The sequence below is a fragment of the Bison bison genome, unplaced genomic scaffold (assembly GCF_000754665.1).
Source record: "Bison bison bison isolate TAMUID 2011002044 unplaced genomic scaffold, Bison_UMD1.0 scf7180017864037, whole genome shotgun sequence".
NCBI classification, from domain to species: domain Eukaryota; kingdom Metazoa; phylum Chordata; class Mammalia; order Artiodactyla; family Bovidae; genus Bison; species Bison bison.
In genome coordinates this window covers 10531687-10549216 of record NW_011494609.1, presented here as the reverse complement: position 1 = coordinate 10549216, position 17530 = coordinate 10531687, and the positions used below count along the sequence as shown (strand labels likewise).

The 17530-nt window shown below is 38.9% G+C and overlaps 1 protein-coding gene across 1 annotated transcript in view; it reads right to left on the bottom strand.

The window, feature by feature from the left end:
* Window positions 1–17530, bottom strand: part of DSCAM (Down syndrome cell adhesion molecule) — an 853542-nt gene that overhangs the window by 683915 nt on the left and 152097 nt on the right. Inside the window, exon 3 of the mRNA XM_010835014.1 lies at window positions 8410–8727. Coding sequence (XP_010833316.1) covers window positions 8410–8727 — 318 coding nt within the window. The remainder of the gene's footprint in view (window positions 1–8409; window positions 8728–17530) is intronic.

Genomic DNA, 17530 nt, shown 5'->3' with positions numbered 1-17530 from the left:
CCTAGAATGTCGATGTTCCTCTTGCCATCTATTGTTTGACCACTTCCAATTTGCCTTGATTCATGGACCTGACATTCCAGGTTCCTGTGCAATATTGCTCTTTACAGCATCGGACCTTGCTTCTATCACCAGTCACATCCACAACTGGTATTGTTTTTGCTTCAGCTCCATCCCTTCATTCTTTCTGGAGTTATTTCTCCACTGATCTCCAGTAGCATATTGGGCACTTACCAACCTGGGGAGTTCCTCTTTCAGTATCCTATCATTTTGCCTTTTCATACTGTTCATGGTGTTCTCAAGGCAAGAATACTGAAATGGTTTGCCATTCCCTTCTCCAGTGGACCACATTCTGTCAGATCTCTCCACCATGACCCGCCCGTCTTGGGTTGCCCCACGGGCATGGCTTAGTTTCATTGAGTTAGACAAGGCTGTGGTCCTAGTGTGATTAGATTGACTAGTTTTCTGTGAGTATGGTTTCAGTGTGTCTGCCCTCTGATGCCCTATATGGGGGGGTCCCCAACATCTGGAATACAGACCAGAGCCTCCTATCAGGTCGGCCGTGTCATTAGATTAGATATAAAGTGCAGAATAAATGTAATGTGCGTGAGTCATCTCAACTACCTCTTCTAGGTCCTTTGAAATGTCAACAAAAATTTTAGAATCAACTCATTAATTTATATTTGTTATAAAGAAAGGCTACTGGGTTTTCACTTGGGTTGTATTGACTCTATAGATCATTTTGGAGAGAAGGGACATTTAACAATACCATATTCTCTACCTCAAGAAAGAAAAAACAGCTTTTGCTCTCCTTTCTCTTCTCTATTTTGTATTTAGTGTGTCTTTCACACTTTACATCATGCTTATTCCTAAGTATTGCTAGGTTTTAGATGGTATTATACAGAACATTTTTTTTTCTATTTGCAATCTGACTGTGTTTTGTGTGTTTGTGTGGGTGTTGGTCTTGTATAGCACCATACTGATGAACTAATTCACTTACTGTTTCCAGTAAGATGCTGCACTCAATATGCCAGCAAATTTGGAAAACTCAGCAGAGGCCACAGGACAGGAAAAGGTCAGTTTTCATTCCAATCCCAAAGAAAGGCAATGCCAAGGAATGTTCAAACTACCGCAAAATTGCACTCATCTCACATGTTTGATCAAAGTAATACTCAAAATTCTCCAAGCCAAGTGTCAACAGTAGTGAACTGTGAGCTTTCAGATGTTCAAGCTGGATGTAGAAAAGGCAGAGGAACCAGAGATCAAATTGCCAACATCTGTTTAATCATCAAAAAAGCAAGAGAGTTCCAGAAAAATATCTACTTCTGCTTCATTGACTATGCTAAAGCCCTTGACTGTGTGGATCACAATAAGCTGGAAAATTCTTAAAGAGATGGGAATACCAGACCACCTTACCTGCCTCCTGAGAAATCTGTAAGCAGGTCAAGAAGCAACAGTGAAAAGTGGACATGGAAAAATGGACTGTTTCTAAATTGGGAAAGGAGTACATCAAGGCTGTATATTGTCACCCTGATTATTTAACTTCTATGCAGAGTACATCATGTGAAATGCTGGGCTGGATAAAGTTCAAGCTGGAATCAAGATTGTCGTGAGAAATATCAATAACCTCAGATATGCAGATGACACCACCCTTATGGCAGAAAGCAAAAAGGAACTAGAGAGCCTCTTGATGAAAGTGAAAGAAGAGGGTGAAAAAGCTGGCTTAAAACTCAACATTCAGAAACAAAGATTATGGCATCTGGTCCCATCACTTCATGGGAAATAATGGAAACAGTGAGAGAATATTTTATTGGGCTCCAAAATCATTGCAAATGGTGACTGCAGTCATGAAATTAAAAGATTCTTGTTCCTTGGAAGAAAATCTATGACCAACCTAGATAGCATATTAAAAAGCAGAGACATTACTTTGTCAACAAAGGTCCATCTAGTCAAAGCTACGGTTTTTCTGTTAGTCATGTATGGATGTGAGAATTGGACCATAAAGAAGGCTGAGAGCCAAAGAATTGATGCTTTTGAACTCTGGTGTTGGAGAAGACTCTTGAGAGTCCCTTGGACTGCAAGGAGATCAAACCTGTCAGTCCTAAAGGAAATCAACCCTGAATATTCATTGGACGGACTGATGCTAAAGCTAAAGCTCCAATGCTTTGGCCATTAGATGCAAAGAACTGACTCATTAGAAAAGACCCTGATGCTTGAAAGATTGAAGACAAGAGAAGAAGGGGATGACAGGGGATGAGATGGTTGGGTGGCATCACCAACTTGATGGACATGAGCTTGAGCAAGCTCCAGGAATTGGTGATGGACAGGGCAGCTTGGCGTGCTGCAGTCCACAGGGTCACAAAGAGTTGGGCACGACTGAGTGAACTGAACTGAACTGAGCCTTATTGGTAAAGGTCATCTAATTTTTTTAATTGATTGTTAGCATCTATAAATAAAAACAGATGAACTTTTTTCTTTACAACTGGGTTGCCTTTAACCTATTTTTCCTGCCTTTTTGCACTGGCTGCAAACTTCAGTATAATAGAATTGGTGAAAGCGCACATCCTCATCCTTGAAGGAAAGCACGTTATCATTCACCACTAAGTATGATATTGGCTGTGGCACGAATTTTTTACCTTTTTAAAATCGAATTTCCTTCTACTGCTAGATTTCTGGGGGTTTTTATCATAAGAGGATGCTGTATTTTGTCAATGATTTTCTGTACCTATTGAAATGTTCACATAGCTTTATTTTTAATATGTCAGTATGGTGAATTGCCTTGGTTAATATTCAAATGTGGAAACAACCTAGCATTCTGGAGATGAGCCCTTTTTAAATGTGGTTGAATTCAATTTGCTGAAATTTTGTTTAGCATTTTTACACACATATTCATGACAAATATTTACCTTTGTTTCTCTTATAATATCTTTGCCTTGTTTTAGTGTCAGGGTAATGGTGATCTCAAAAAATAATTTGGGAAGTATTCTTTCCTCTTCAAATTTCTGGAAGCATTTGCTTAGAATTTTCATTATTTCTTCCTCAAGTATTTGGTGGAATAAAGAGTTAATCCATTTTCATTGCAGGGTATCTTTCTATATTGAATTCAAATAGGGATAGGACTCTTCAGTTTATTTCTTCTTGAATGAGTTTTGGCATTTTGTTTCTTTCAAATTGTTTCTCTTTTTATTGAAGTTGTTTGATTTATTGACACTCCCATATCTTAATATTTGCTTATTATAATTTAAATGTATAGAATGATAATTATTAGAGAATACTGATTCAGTTCAGTTCAGTAGCTCAGTCGTGTCCAACTCTTTGCAACCCCATGAATTGCAGCATGCCAGGCCTCCCTGTCCATCACCAACTCCCGGAGTTCATTCAAACTCATGTGCATTGCGTTGGTGATGCCATCCAGGCATCTCATCCTCTGTCGTCCCCTTCTCCTCCTGACCCAACCCCTCCCAGCATCAGGGTCTTTTCCAGTGAGTCAACTCTTTGCATGAAATGGCCAAAGTATTGGAGTTTCAGCTTGAGCATCAGTCCTTCCAATGAACACCCAGGACGGACCTCCTTTAGGATGGACTGGTTGGATCTCCTTGCAGTCCAAGGGACTCTCAAAAGTCTTCTCCAACACCACAGTTCAAAAGCATCAATTCTTCGGCACTCAGCCTTCTTCACAGTCCAACTCTCACATCCATACATGACCACTGGAAAAATTACAGCCTTGACTAGACGGATGTTTATATATATATATATATATATATATATATATATATAAGCAATTTCTCTCATTCCTGATAATTTGTCTTTGCTCTCATTTGCTCTTCAGTCTAGTCAGCTTATCAATGTGCTGATTTTATTGAACGTTCTCAAAGAAAAAACATTTTGCTTCATAGATTTCCTCCATTTTATAATACATTATTTTCCACTCTTCTTTATTTTCTTTTTGCTTATATTGGTTTTAATGTATTCATTTTTCTGAAGTTAAGATCATTGTTTTTTAGTGATTGCTATTTGAGATCAATTTTCATTTCTAATGTAAGTTTTTAAAACTTATTTCTCCCCCTAAACATTGCTTTAGTGGCATTCCTCAAATCATTAGATACTGTACTTTCATTTTTATTCAGTTCAAAATACTTTTTCATTTACCATTTGTTTTTTCCTTTGACACCATTTAGAAGTGTGTTATTTTATTATCCAAATATTTGGAGACTTCCCAGAGATCCTAGTGCTAGTGATTCTAATTTACTTCCATTGTAGTCAAAGAACATACTTTATATGACTAATATTTTTAGAAATTCATCTGAAATTTGTTTCATTCATAATATGATTTTAGTAAATATCTGTGTGTTCTTAAAGAGAATGTGTGTTGTGCTATCCTTAGATGGAATGTTCTATATTTAAATGTCAATTTGGTCAAGCTGATTAGCAGTGTCATATAAGTATTCTTTATTCTTGCTCATTTTCTGTCTTATTCTGCCAGTTATTAACAGAGGGTTATTAAAATCTCCAACTATAAATATTGATTTGCCTATTTCTTCTGGCAGCTCTAACAATTTTTACTTCATGTATTTTGAAGTTATCTCTTAGGTAAATAAAATTTATAATAGTCATACTCAATTAGCTGACCTTTTTTACATAATGGCCTTCTTTAGCCTTGGTAATATTCTTTGCTCTGAAATATGCTTTGATATTAACATAGTTACTCCAGCTTTCTTTTGATATTTTCTTTTAATTAGACTGATATGTTTGATGATTTGATTTTTGTCTGTGTGCTATCGTTGTTTCAGATAAAAGGGTAAATTTGGTCTCTGCTACTCCATTTCAGCTATAAGCAGAAGCCCCAGTCAAATGTTATTAACCACAGTCTACTAAGGAGAAAATAGTCACTAGAAATTTTTTGACTTGCCCAATGTCATATAGCTGATTACTATTTGCTAAGTAGAAAAACAGCATGGGCAGAGAAGCAGTGCTTCACATAACCCGTCTGCATTTCATCCCCAGGACAAAAGGGACAAGAAAGTATTCTATGTGAAGGAGAACTAGGAGAGCTGATTAAGAAGACATGATGGATGAAACTTCCCTGTTTTGTTGACAGTCAAACCTAAGTCAAAGTCACTGAAAACTGTTAAGAATAAGAATTCCTTAGACATATAAAGGAGAGATTATGAGACCATTTACCTAATAGATTATTCAAAAAAAAATCCCAGTGTCAATCTAGAGGGACACTCAGACATTTAGGATGACCTGATACACAGGAAATCAGTCCTGAATATTCATCGGAAGGACTGATGCTGAAGCTGAAACTCCAATACTTTGGCCACCTGATGTGAAGAACTGACTCATTAGAAGAGACCCTGATGCTGGGAAAGATTGAAGGCAGGAGGAGAAGGGGACGACAGAGGATGAGATGGTTGGATGGCATCGCTGACTCGATGGACATGAGTTTGAGCAAGTTCATGAGTTGGTAATGGACAGGGAAGCCTGGCGTGCTGCAGTCCACAGGGTCCCAAAGAGTCAGACATGACTGAGCATCTGAACTAAACTGAACTGATCCGCAGGCAGGTCCCCCTGAGTCAGAGCTCAACCTGCTCAGATCTGCTACACAGTCATCTCTGTGGAACATACACATCCCTCCCCTGCCCTTCTGAACAGCATCTACATAAAAATGGTGACACCAGACTGTCCAACACCCAGTCAACAATCTAAAAGACTATTATAACCATTGCACATCCATGCTCAGTCATTCAGCGTTGTCCGCCTCTTTGCAACCCCATGGACTATAGCCTGCCAGACTCTTCTGTCCTTGGGATTTCCCAGGCAAGAACATTTTAGTGGGTTTCCACTTCCTCCTCCAGGGGATACTGCTGACTCAGGGATCAAACCCATGTCTCCTGCATCTCCTGAATTAACAGGTGTATCCTTTACCACTGTATCACCTTCTGTACCATAAATTGTTCGTAATAAGAAGCGAGAAAGGAAATCTCATTTGGACAACAAAACACCCATCCTGTAAGTTCAAACTGACCCAGACATCATGTGCTTCCGTGGCTTTAGATGTCAAGAATACCAGCACACAAACAGCCATCATGTAACTCCCTGGAAGTGGGAACATAGCTTAGATGCCGGATAAGATGATGGCATTTCCATCCCTGTAAACCTACGTGGTAGTGCAAAAACAATCAGTTCTATGACAAATTTAGAAAATAGCAGTTAAAACAGAAGTAAGCATTTAATTCTTTTATCTGACAGGAAACCCAAGACAGAAATAGATTAGCACAGACAAGTATAGTTGTTTGGTTTGAAGTTCCAGATTTTACTCTAAGTGGTACTCTGTAGTTTATAAATATGTTTTTAGGACACATCATTAAACTTGTTAGCCTGCCAGGTAAAAGGCATTCTCTGTGTCTCCCTGTTTGTCAGGTTTAGAAGTTTCTACACAAATTTCATTTGCTTCATTTTAATTATTTGGGATATCAACTTTTCATATCTTTGATTAAAGCCAATTTTTTTCTTCCCTTCTTAAGTGCATTTTTGTGCACATCTTGGAATTCACGAGCGTGTCATGGAGATCAAAATATAGCTGGGAAATGAGTAGCTAGCAGGATGAGTCACAGTCTAATGTCTGATTGCTCACATCAAAGAGATCATATGCAGAAATTCAGAAACATTTCATATTTTGCTCATGTTATGATGTCTTCAAATCTCACCTTCACACTTGCTGCAGAAATTATTACAAAGTTCTCCCAGCTACCTGGTGTATAAGACAATCATCAAAGTCACATTCTCGTCTATTCGTCATTATGCTCTGCCAGTCTGCCATAGTATTTGAAAGGCTAGGCTAAAAAAAAAAAAAAACACCGCTTGCTAACTGGAGTCTAGCTGTGTGTATGTTTTTTCAGGCTTGATTATACCTATAGAATGACACAATATGTCTTGTCTGTACAACTTCTGATGTCTGTGAATGTCAGGCTGTATTCTTGGTTTGACTGGTAGCTATGGCAATTAAAAAAAAATACAGTATGATGTTGAAAGGAACATTATCAATTCAGGGTTTATTTACTGACAACATTCCAGCAACATGTGATGCAGTCAAAATTGTTAAAAGACCCTTTTGTATTTCACACGGAATATAAGAATATTAGACTAATGCTGTTTCACTGACAATAAACATTGATGCTAGGCTTTATTCCAGTTCAGTTCCTTGTCCTCTGCTCTCCCTTTGTCTTCCTTTCCTCCACCTCCACCCTCTGCCTCTGAGACAGTGCAGGGGAAGGAACAGAAAAGGGAACCGGAAACAATGACTTGGAGACACTCAAGTGTCAGTTACTGTATTGTTTGGTCAAAATACAAGGCTGGGTAATCATTTAGACTTTTGCAACTCAGTATCACTAATGTGAGTTTTAGTTCCAGCAATACAGGCACTCCAAAATCTGAAAAAGATGCTCTGACATCTCAAAGCAGCCATCAGTATCACACTGAACTGATGAAAAGGTTTTCATCGATTCTTGGATGGTATTTTTTCTCTCCTCAGTTTTTTACACATACTCAGCAAATTTCGTAGTGCCTGGAACACAGGCCAACTTTTGTATAAACTCTGACTCAATTTGTGCATTGTCTGACTCCTTAATTAGGATTATGTCCACACAGACACACACCAGGCCTTTTTTTCCGCATCTACTCCCTGTACCTGGAACAGAGCCTGATTCACTACAGGAGCTCAAGGACTATTTGTTGAGTGGCTACATTAAAATTGACCCAAGAGCTGCACAGCAAACTTAATGCCACAGAAGGATTTTCCCCACTTCCACAGTGTTTGGTGATCTATAGAAACAGAGTTGTCAGGGTTTACAAATGCATTGAACACTTTTGCATGCTAAGTTGCTTCAGTTGTGTCCAACTCTTTGTGACTCTATGGACTCTAGCCCACTGGGCTCCTCTGTCCATGGAATTCTCCAGGCAAGAATACTAGAGTTGCCATGTTCTTCTCCAGGGGATCTTCCCAACCCAGGGATCAAAACCACATCTTCTGCATTTTCCTACATTGGCAGGTGGGTTCTTTACCTGAGAATCCCAAACACTTTTGACATACTCATTATTCAAACAGCAAAATGTTGAATGATAAGAAAACTATCTCATAAAAACAAGAAGCTAAAGGTGATATTTACAGTATTTGTGTGTTTGTTTTGTTGGGAGAAAGAACCATTAATTTTTCTAGCAATTAATTAAAACTAAAGCCATTAATTCCAGCGTTTTCATTTAAGGCACTCTGACATCTCAAAGCATCCATCAAAATAATGAACTAATGACAGGATTTTCACCGGTTCCCAGCTGATGGCATCTTAGTACTTATCATTGCCCACCCAGACCCCCAGCAGCAAGAAGGGATAAAGTTGGAGGAGCTGTACTCACCAGCCTTGATGTGGACATCCTGACTTCTAATTTTCCCTGAAGGATTTTCAGCTGTGCAATAGTAAGTATTATCATGGATTAAGGTACTAAAGCTTGAAGGAGGGAAGGGGAAAATCTGGAGAGTGCCGTTGGGGTGGACGTGGCGGATTCCGGGGACATCGTAGATCTCCTCGCCCGTCGCCAGGTACCATCTGAGAGACACAGGAGGGATCCCTGCTGCGGGGCAGGGCACCAGGGTCCCCGTGGTGCTCGCAAACACTACCTCTTGCAGAGATGCATTGACAAAGTAGAGGCTGGAGTGAAGGTCCTCACTGAAAACTGCAAGGAGACAACACACGAGTGTGTCAGAAAAGTGCACCTTCTGCACTCATCTTTCAACATAGAATATCAACACATCACCATGTCAACCTAGCTCAAGAGGTTATTTGGAGAAACAGTCACAAGGCTCGACTAAAACTTAATCATTCAAAATTGCTCAATCTACCACGGACAGAGAGGCAGCAGCTTCATTTCACAATTTGTTCACAAATTAAGTTATGGATGTGCTCAGTGGTGTCCGACTCTGCAACCCCATGGACTATAGCCCACCAATTTCCTCTGGCCATGGAATTTTTCAGGCAAGAATACTGGATTGGGTTGCCATTTCAGACTCCAGGGGGTCCTCCAGACCCAGGGATTGAACCCCTGTCTCCTGCATCTCCTGCATTGGCAGGTGGGTTCTTTACCACTTTGCCACCTGGGAAGCCCAACACAAATTAAGTCAACCTGGAACTTAAACTTTGAACAGGTGACCTTTCAGCCCCGTGTCTAGAGCCCTATTGTGTCTCCATGGTACTGACCACTATCGGAATTTATTTTGGGTTTTGTATTCACTTATTGTTTGTTGACCTGTCTAGAACGTAAAGCTCATGAAACAAAGCCATAATTTGCTCACACTATTGCCTAGAGCACAGAGCAAAACAAGCCATGAGGGGTTAATAAGGAGAAGCTACGTGAGTGAATCACTAGATCCGGTTGCTAGAATCAAATTGCTCTGGTTGAAAGTATACATTGAGAACTAATTTTGAATGAAATTAGTCCAAAATTTTTAAAATTAAAATTGAAGATCTGGATGTAAAGCATTTTGGAAAGGCCAGTTGGTTTTCTGAAAATCCAATCCAATCAACAATTTTTCATTGTTATTGAAAATATGTTGCAATAATAAAGAGAACTTTGATAAAAGTATCATTCAATTCCACCAGCCTATGGCAAATTCTGTTTCACTTACTCTTCTGGTCCATCCACCTACAGCCTACAGGGTTAAACTATGTCATAATATAAACACATGAAACAGGCAGTTGTTACAGACTCTGCTTCATACTCTTAACATTATTTCATACACATAATGTCATGTTTCAGACTTCACAAGTACAGATGACTCTGAACAACACTGATTTGAACTGGGTGGGTCTCTTATACATAGGCAGTTTTCAATAGGAAATACTACAGTGTTATACCATCCTTGGTCGGTTGGATCTTTGGATACAGAGGAACTGCAGACAGAGAGAGCAGACCGTAAGTTATAGGTGTATGCACATTTTATATAAGATGATTTTCTAAACTAGTTCCCTCACTCGGGCTGCTTCAGTTGTTTCTGTTTTAATTACTACAAATAAAATGTCTTCAAAGGTTTCCAGGAATTTATTGAGAGACTACATTGTACTCATTGACAACTGTGGAGTGTTCTTTCCATGAAGCAAAAAAATCCAACTTCTAGAATCCAAAAATTAAACAAAAGATGTACAAGTGCAATGAAGACCCTCTTCTCAGACATTTATGTTTCTGGGTGGCTTTCTAAAAACAAATTCATACCCTGTCACCTGTTCACAAGAGAGTAAAGGAGCCCTGCGCTACGCTTAGTCACTCAATCATGTCCGACTCTTTGTGACCCCAGGGACTACAGCCTGCCAGGCTCCTCTGTCCATAGGGATTCTCCAGGCAAGAATATTTAAGTGGATTGCCATGCCCTTCTCCAGGGGATCTTCCCAATCCAGGGACTGAAGCTAGGTCTCCCACATTGCAGGCAGAGTCTTTAACATTTGAGCCACCAGGGAAGCCCAAGAATATTGGAGTGGGTAGTTTATCCTTTCTCCAGAGGATCTTCCTGACCCAGGAATCAAATCAGGGTCTCCTGCATTGCAGGCAGATTCTTTGCTAGCTGAGCTACCAGGGAAGCCCAAAGAAGCCATAGATACTGAGAATTAACCTCACTGGGCAGAGATGAGAATAATATTTGCTAAGTGCCCCTGCCATGCCAGGCAATATTATGAGACTGAGGTGTTATTTCATTTACTCCTGTGTACAATAGCCCTGCCAGGTTAGACCAGGCTCTGCTCCACAGAAGATGAGGTGGAGACTCAGAGAGGTTGTCCCTGGAGCAAGGACTCAGGGTAGGAGACTGCAGAACCAGAACTCAGTCTCCATGATGAAGATTTTATTTCATTACTCAGCTGCCCTTACTGTTCAAAGGCAAATCTTGGGAAAGCTCTGTTCCTGAGATTTGCCATCCTCCACATGTGTTCCTTGGAGACCCACCTGCTTTCTCTTGGTCACTGTCACCAGCAGTAACCAGAATCTGGCCATGGTCAGTGCTGGCTATCTCTGAGCAGGCAGCAGCATGAACACCATTCATCAAGAGATGGCAGAGAAAAATACACTGTGCAAAAGTGATGGATTTACCCAAAGAGAAGACAGGAAGTGGTGTTCATCAAGAAGTAACTATGTGATGGTTTTCTCTCCCAACCATACCTAAAGTCTTAACAATACTCGGTACATCAGAATATGGAAGCTATTGCTAACTAAGAAATTGGCTCAGACCAGAAGCACAGTTAATAGCTAAACATTGCAGCTTCCAACTCAAATGAAAATGCTGATAGCAGCACTGTGAGTTTGAGCTTTTTAGGAAACTGACATTACCCCAAACATATTGTTAGGAACGAGGTAACTGTCACTCTTGAGGCTGATTAATTCCACCCCAATTCTTTTCTTTCTCTACCCACATTACTCTTCTGTCAACTGAATTGTAGGTGATTCAAACCAAGTAAAATTTAGTCATATTTGAATTTACTCTTTTTTGTCATAAAAGTTGCCTTGTGAAGAATAGCAGTCTTCGAAAATGTGAATGCATGTAAGAAATATTTCTTAATTAAATGTATATTTTCTACTATAAGCCACATTCCAAGAGGCAGCTTATGAAATTATTTAAATGACTTTGAGAAAATGCAAATTAAATGTTTAATCCTCGCAGTTAAAAGATAAGTGACCTCTGGGGGATTACTGTCACTTCTCCTTACATTTTTTAGATATTCCACTTGAGTCTTTCTATTTCACACCACTGGGTTTAATAATGTAACACAAACTTGCTTTCTAAGATACACATCGTATGGCCACAGGCAAAAGAAAACCCAAACTACATTACAACAGCTTTTATTTCTTTCGTCCAAGGGCCCATCCATCTGCTTAAATAGTAGTACTTTATTTATGGAGTGCTGTATGCACTTTATATACAGTAACGTTTGCTCCCTCCAGTAAGGGCACAGGCAATCTCAATGTGAAGTGTGTGTGTGTGTGTGTGTGAGGGAGAGAGTGAGAGAGCGAGAGTTCTTTGAAAATAATTGCACTTTATTAGCACTCAACAAAACACTTGGCAGAATCTTGTTGTGAGATTCAAGGTATAAAATCGTGGGGTGTAAACACTAAGGGTAGTAAAGGAAGGAGCTTTGGAGAATTGTTTTTTCATTTGCAGATTTCCCATATTTTATACTGTTATAACAGATGGTATAATCAAGACTCCAGTGACAAACACAAAGGAGAATGTTACACTTAAAAGAAAATTAAGTCAATATTGCGCTCTTTAAAATTCAAATACGGCAAAGTGAAAGAAGTAACATGGAAGAAACTTTACAGGGTGCAAAACACAACCATTCATGCGTGCAGCAGTATTTGCTGAGCACCTGCTCTTGCCAGGCCTCATGCAAGGTCACAGTTACACACATTTGCAGGAGTCATGCCACTGCTCTCCAGGAATTTCGGGGCTAGAGGGCTGCATGGTCATTAAACACGATCAGTGATAATTATTTTTCTTGTTGTTTAGATGCTAAGTCTTGTCCAACTCTTTTGTGACCCCATAGACTGTATAGCCCACCAGGTTCCTCTGTCCACAGGGTTTCCCAGGCAACAATACTGGAGCGAGTTGCCATTTCCTTCTCCAGGCAATGCCATTTTGTTCTCCTTCCTGAACCTGAGTTTCCTGCATTAGCAGGCAAGTTCTTTGCCACTGAACCACCAGGGATTATCAACAATGTGCTACAGACTCATAAATGATAGAGAAACTAACCCAACCTGGGAAAGAGGAAGGTAGCTTCCCAAAGGGGAAGGGAAAGACAATTCTAGGCAGAAGGCATAGACACAGCAGGACACTGAGTTATCAAAGGCAGGAGGGAAGTGAGAAGATGCCAGCTACCACTATACACCAAGGTGAAGAACAAGAAGAGACAAAACCCAGAGATGGATTCTCAGGGATAGTTAATATATAAAAAGTAAGCAATGGATATCTGACCATGGACTTGCACCAAAATACATAATAAACTCCTTCAAGTCAACAATAAAAAAATAATCTAAATAAAAAACAGGCAAAAGACTTGGATGATCACTTCACAAAGGCCAATATATAAATAGCCAATAAACACACGAAAAAATACTCAATGGCAATAGTCATCATGGAAACGTAAATTAAAAGCATAGGGCTTACCATTACACATATAACTGAATGACTGAAACAGAAAAGACAGACTATAATGAGTGTCTCAAGGGTGTGAGGCAGCACGAAACACAGACACTGCAGGTGGAAATGTAAACTGATAGAATTATGGTGGAAACTATGCATCAGTAACTGCTATAGCTAAACCTACGCACACCCCATGACGCAGCAATTCAGTTCATAGGTATTATCCAACAGAAACCCACCCATACACTCAAAAAATAAACATCACATTCATAGCAGTACTATTTGTGAATCCCAAACTGGAAACCACTCAGATATGATCAATGATAATGTGCTCAGTCACTCAGTCATGTCTAACGCTTTGTGGCCCCAAGGACTGTAGTCCACCAGGCTTCTCTGTCCCTGGAATTTCCCAGGCAAGAATACCGGAGTGGGCTGCCACTTCTTACTCCAGGTTTCTTCTGACCCAGGGACTGAACCCACCATCTCTTGCATCTCCTGCATTGGCAGGCAGATTCTTTACCACTAGCACAATCTGGGAAACCTAATCAATAATAAAAACTGGATGAATGTATTGTTATACATTTGGACATCAAATAACTAAATAAAAATAAGAATGAACCATTACAAACAAAATGGTTGTTAATCTCAAAACCATAATGTTGAAGGAAAGCAGACACGAGAGTGCATAACTCATTATTCCATTCATATCAAGCATAAAATAGAAAAAAAATAATAATCCATGATGTTAAGGCTCAAGATAATGATGATTCATGAGGTGGGGTGGACATGGAGAATAGAAGTGAGATGAGGGTCTATCCAGACTGCTGGCTCTCTTCATTTTCTCGACCTGGGTGCTGGTTACACTGATGAATTAAGCTCATGAAAATTTCATTAAGCTGTACTCTGTGAATATGCACACTTCTCTGTATGTATTCTATACTTCAAGTAAAACAATATTTTAAACAAATGGGGAAAGAAAGAACCATCATGAAGATAAAGAATAAATTATGAACTTAGTAGCCCAACTCCTAGTGAGAATGATGCCCTAGACAAAAAAGACAACATTCTGAAAAGTCAACCAGCAGTTTTCAACAGTGTCAACTGCTTCACAGAGATCGGAACATGAAAACCAAAACAGACCATTACATTAGCAAACTGGGTATATTTATTGTGAATAGAAATGCCATTTAGGACCAAAATGCTTCTATTGTTTTCACAGGAAGATGTGATTGGGTGTGCTTAGTAAAATGAACTGCTTTGATAAAGGTCTTCCAAAATGAAAAGGAAGCTACCTAAGCCTTCAGTAAATATTACATAGAAAGAATAACCCTTAGCTGATTCCTGGACTCTAGACTGTTTTCACATTAGCACAAGTGCTTTGAAATTTAGTGTCATCTTGATCAGACAACCTGAAAGCAGATAAATAGATGGTCTCATAGTGACTGGGAAAGCATTCTAAAGGTCTATGAAATAATTCCAAGTTACGTTATAAAATATGTTCATATGTTAGAGCAATTCTTCATTTAACTCTAATGTATTTCAATCATTCAATCTATTCCCCAGCAGTGAAGACACAATGTCACTGTCCTCATGAATAAGATCTGGATAAAACTTCACAGTGACATAGAACTTAAAAATATAAAATTCTGTCTCTGTCCATGAACAAACAAAACAAAACAGGAACTAGATTTACCCTCTTGTAAGTAAACATTCAGGCAATACAACACAGCAAGTTCTAAAAGAAGGAAAGAAATGAGCTATGTCCCACTAGCAGTCAGCTTAAAGCCTGGAAATGAAGGTGTTAGTCACTCAGTCATGTCTGACTCTGTGTGACCCCATGGACTGGAGCCACCAGGCTCCTCTGTCCGTGGAATTCTCCAGGCAAGTATACTGGAGTGGGTTGCCATTTCCTTCTCCAGGGTAAAGCCTGGAGAAAGTTCCCAAGTCATTCCCAAAAGAAGGAAACCTAAATAGAACTTGGTGGAATTTCTGAGTTGGGCCTGAGGAGGCCAAACACACTGGATTTGGAAAAGCAAAGAGAAGGAAGTTGCATGGAGAGGGAATTCCAGAGAATTGAAGAAAGTTCCCTTTGATGAGTCTTAGGTTTGGACTGATACTTACATGTGTGTGATTAAACTACTGATGCTGGTTAAGAAACACTAAAAAGGAGCAGATGGAAAACCCCTGAATCTCACATGGGGAGGGGCTAGTTCATCTAATAGACAGCTTATTAAAAAGCAGAGACACCACTTTGCCAAAAGGTCAATATAGTCAAAGCTATGGTTTTTCCAGTAGTCATGTACAGATGTGAGAGTTGGACCATAAAGAAGCCTGAGCGCCAAATAATTGATGCTAGGAGATCTAACCAGTCAATCCTAAAGGAAATCAACTCTGAATATTCATTAGAAGGACTGATGCTGAAGTTGAAGCTCCAATACTTTGCCACCTGATTCAAAGAGCCAACTCATTGGAAGAGACACTGATGCTGGGAAAGACTGAAGGTAAAAGGAGAAGGGGGCAGCAGAAGGTGAGATGGTTAGATAGCATTGCTGACTCAATGGACAAGAATTTGACAAATCCAGGAGATAGTGGAGGACAAAGGAGCCTGGTGTGCTGCAGTCCATGAGGTCACAGAGAGTGGGACATTACTCAGAGACTGAACAACAGCGACATAGCTGATTCACATTACTGTATAGCAGAAACTACACAACACTGTGAAGCAATTATACTCTAATTAGAAAATGAATTTTTAAAAAGAAAGCAAAGAGAAGGAAGTTGCATGGAAAGGGAATTCCAGATATCTGAAGAAGATTCCCTTTGATGAGTCTTAGGTGTGGACTGTTATTTACATGTATGTGAGGAAACTACTGATGCTGGATAAGAAACACCAGAAAGGAGCAGGTGGAAGATCCCCGAAGCTTACATAGAAGTGGGGTTAGCTCATGTTCCAGCCAGAGAGGAGAGAACTCGTATATGGGGTATCAGAGGACTCAAAAGTATATTTCGTCACTACTAGGAGCCAAATTAATCACAAAAAAAGTTTAAAAGGGATGGATTCCAGAAGGAAGTTAAGTTGAACCCACAGAACTTAACTGCACAATGAACAAATTTCAATGCTGGTTAATGAAGAGACAAAATCCAACAGTTTTGATGTAATGTTTACAATATCTGTAACGTTTAACGTCTAATGTGTAAATGCAATGTTTACAATATCTGACATCTGATAAAAACTGGAAACAAGCAGGAGAATATGACCCATTATTCACTGGAAGCAGACACAGAGATGGCAGATGACAGTATCAGAGTGTATGGGCACTGAAATGGCTAGAATGATTGTTCCCCTAGCATCATCAAGATAATAAGGAAAGCATACTGATGAGAGAAATGGACAATATAAAAATAGTCAAAATGAAGCTTCTTGAGATGAAAAATATAATACATGAAATACGAGCAAACGTAGTTAACAGCAGATTAGAGCTCGCAGAAGAAAATGTCAACAAATCAGAAGGCAAACTAATAGAAACTATGAGATGGAAAACAAAGAAAAAAACGTTTAAAACAATAAACATAAAATTAGTGAGATATGGGACAATATCCTGTAACCTAATATATGCATAATTGGAGTTCCAGAAAGAGGAAATCACCAAAAAATTTAATAATTATTATTTCAAAATTTAATAATGTCTGAACTCCAAATATCCCATAAGCTCAATGAATATCAAATAGAAGAAACACAAAGAAAATCATACCACAACACATAAAAATTACATTGCTGAAAGCTGTTAATAAAGAGAAAAATATTAAAGGCAGGCATTTTTAAAAATACATATAACGTGGAGAAACAAAGGGAAGAATATGTCAGACTTATCAGAAACAATACAAGCCAGAGGAAATACAGAAAAAAAGTAGTATTTAAAACGGAAAATACCTTACAATCTAAAATTCTATTCCCAATAAAAAAATCATAAATGAAGACAAAATAATGAGTTTTTCAGACATCCAAATATTAAAGGACAGCATACAGTAGGTCAGCAGTACAAGGAAAGTTAAAGGAAGTCTTTCAGACAAAAGTAAAACAATACCAGACATTTTTGATTTCTCAAAAAAATGAAGACTGACAAAAATGATAAACATATGGGTAAATATTAAAAAAAAATCTTCACTTAAAAAAATGATCAAAAGACAATTGACTGTTTAAAGCAAAACTGATGATACTGTGTTTTGGGATTACAACTTATATAGAGAAATAAAATGAATGCCAGTATTGGCACAAAAGCAGAAGGGAGGAGGAAAAGGAAAATCTACTGTTTTTCATCTTCGGTTTCTTCTACTGCACATTGCTTTGTATTATTATTT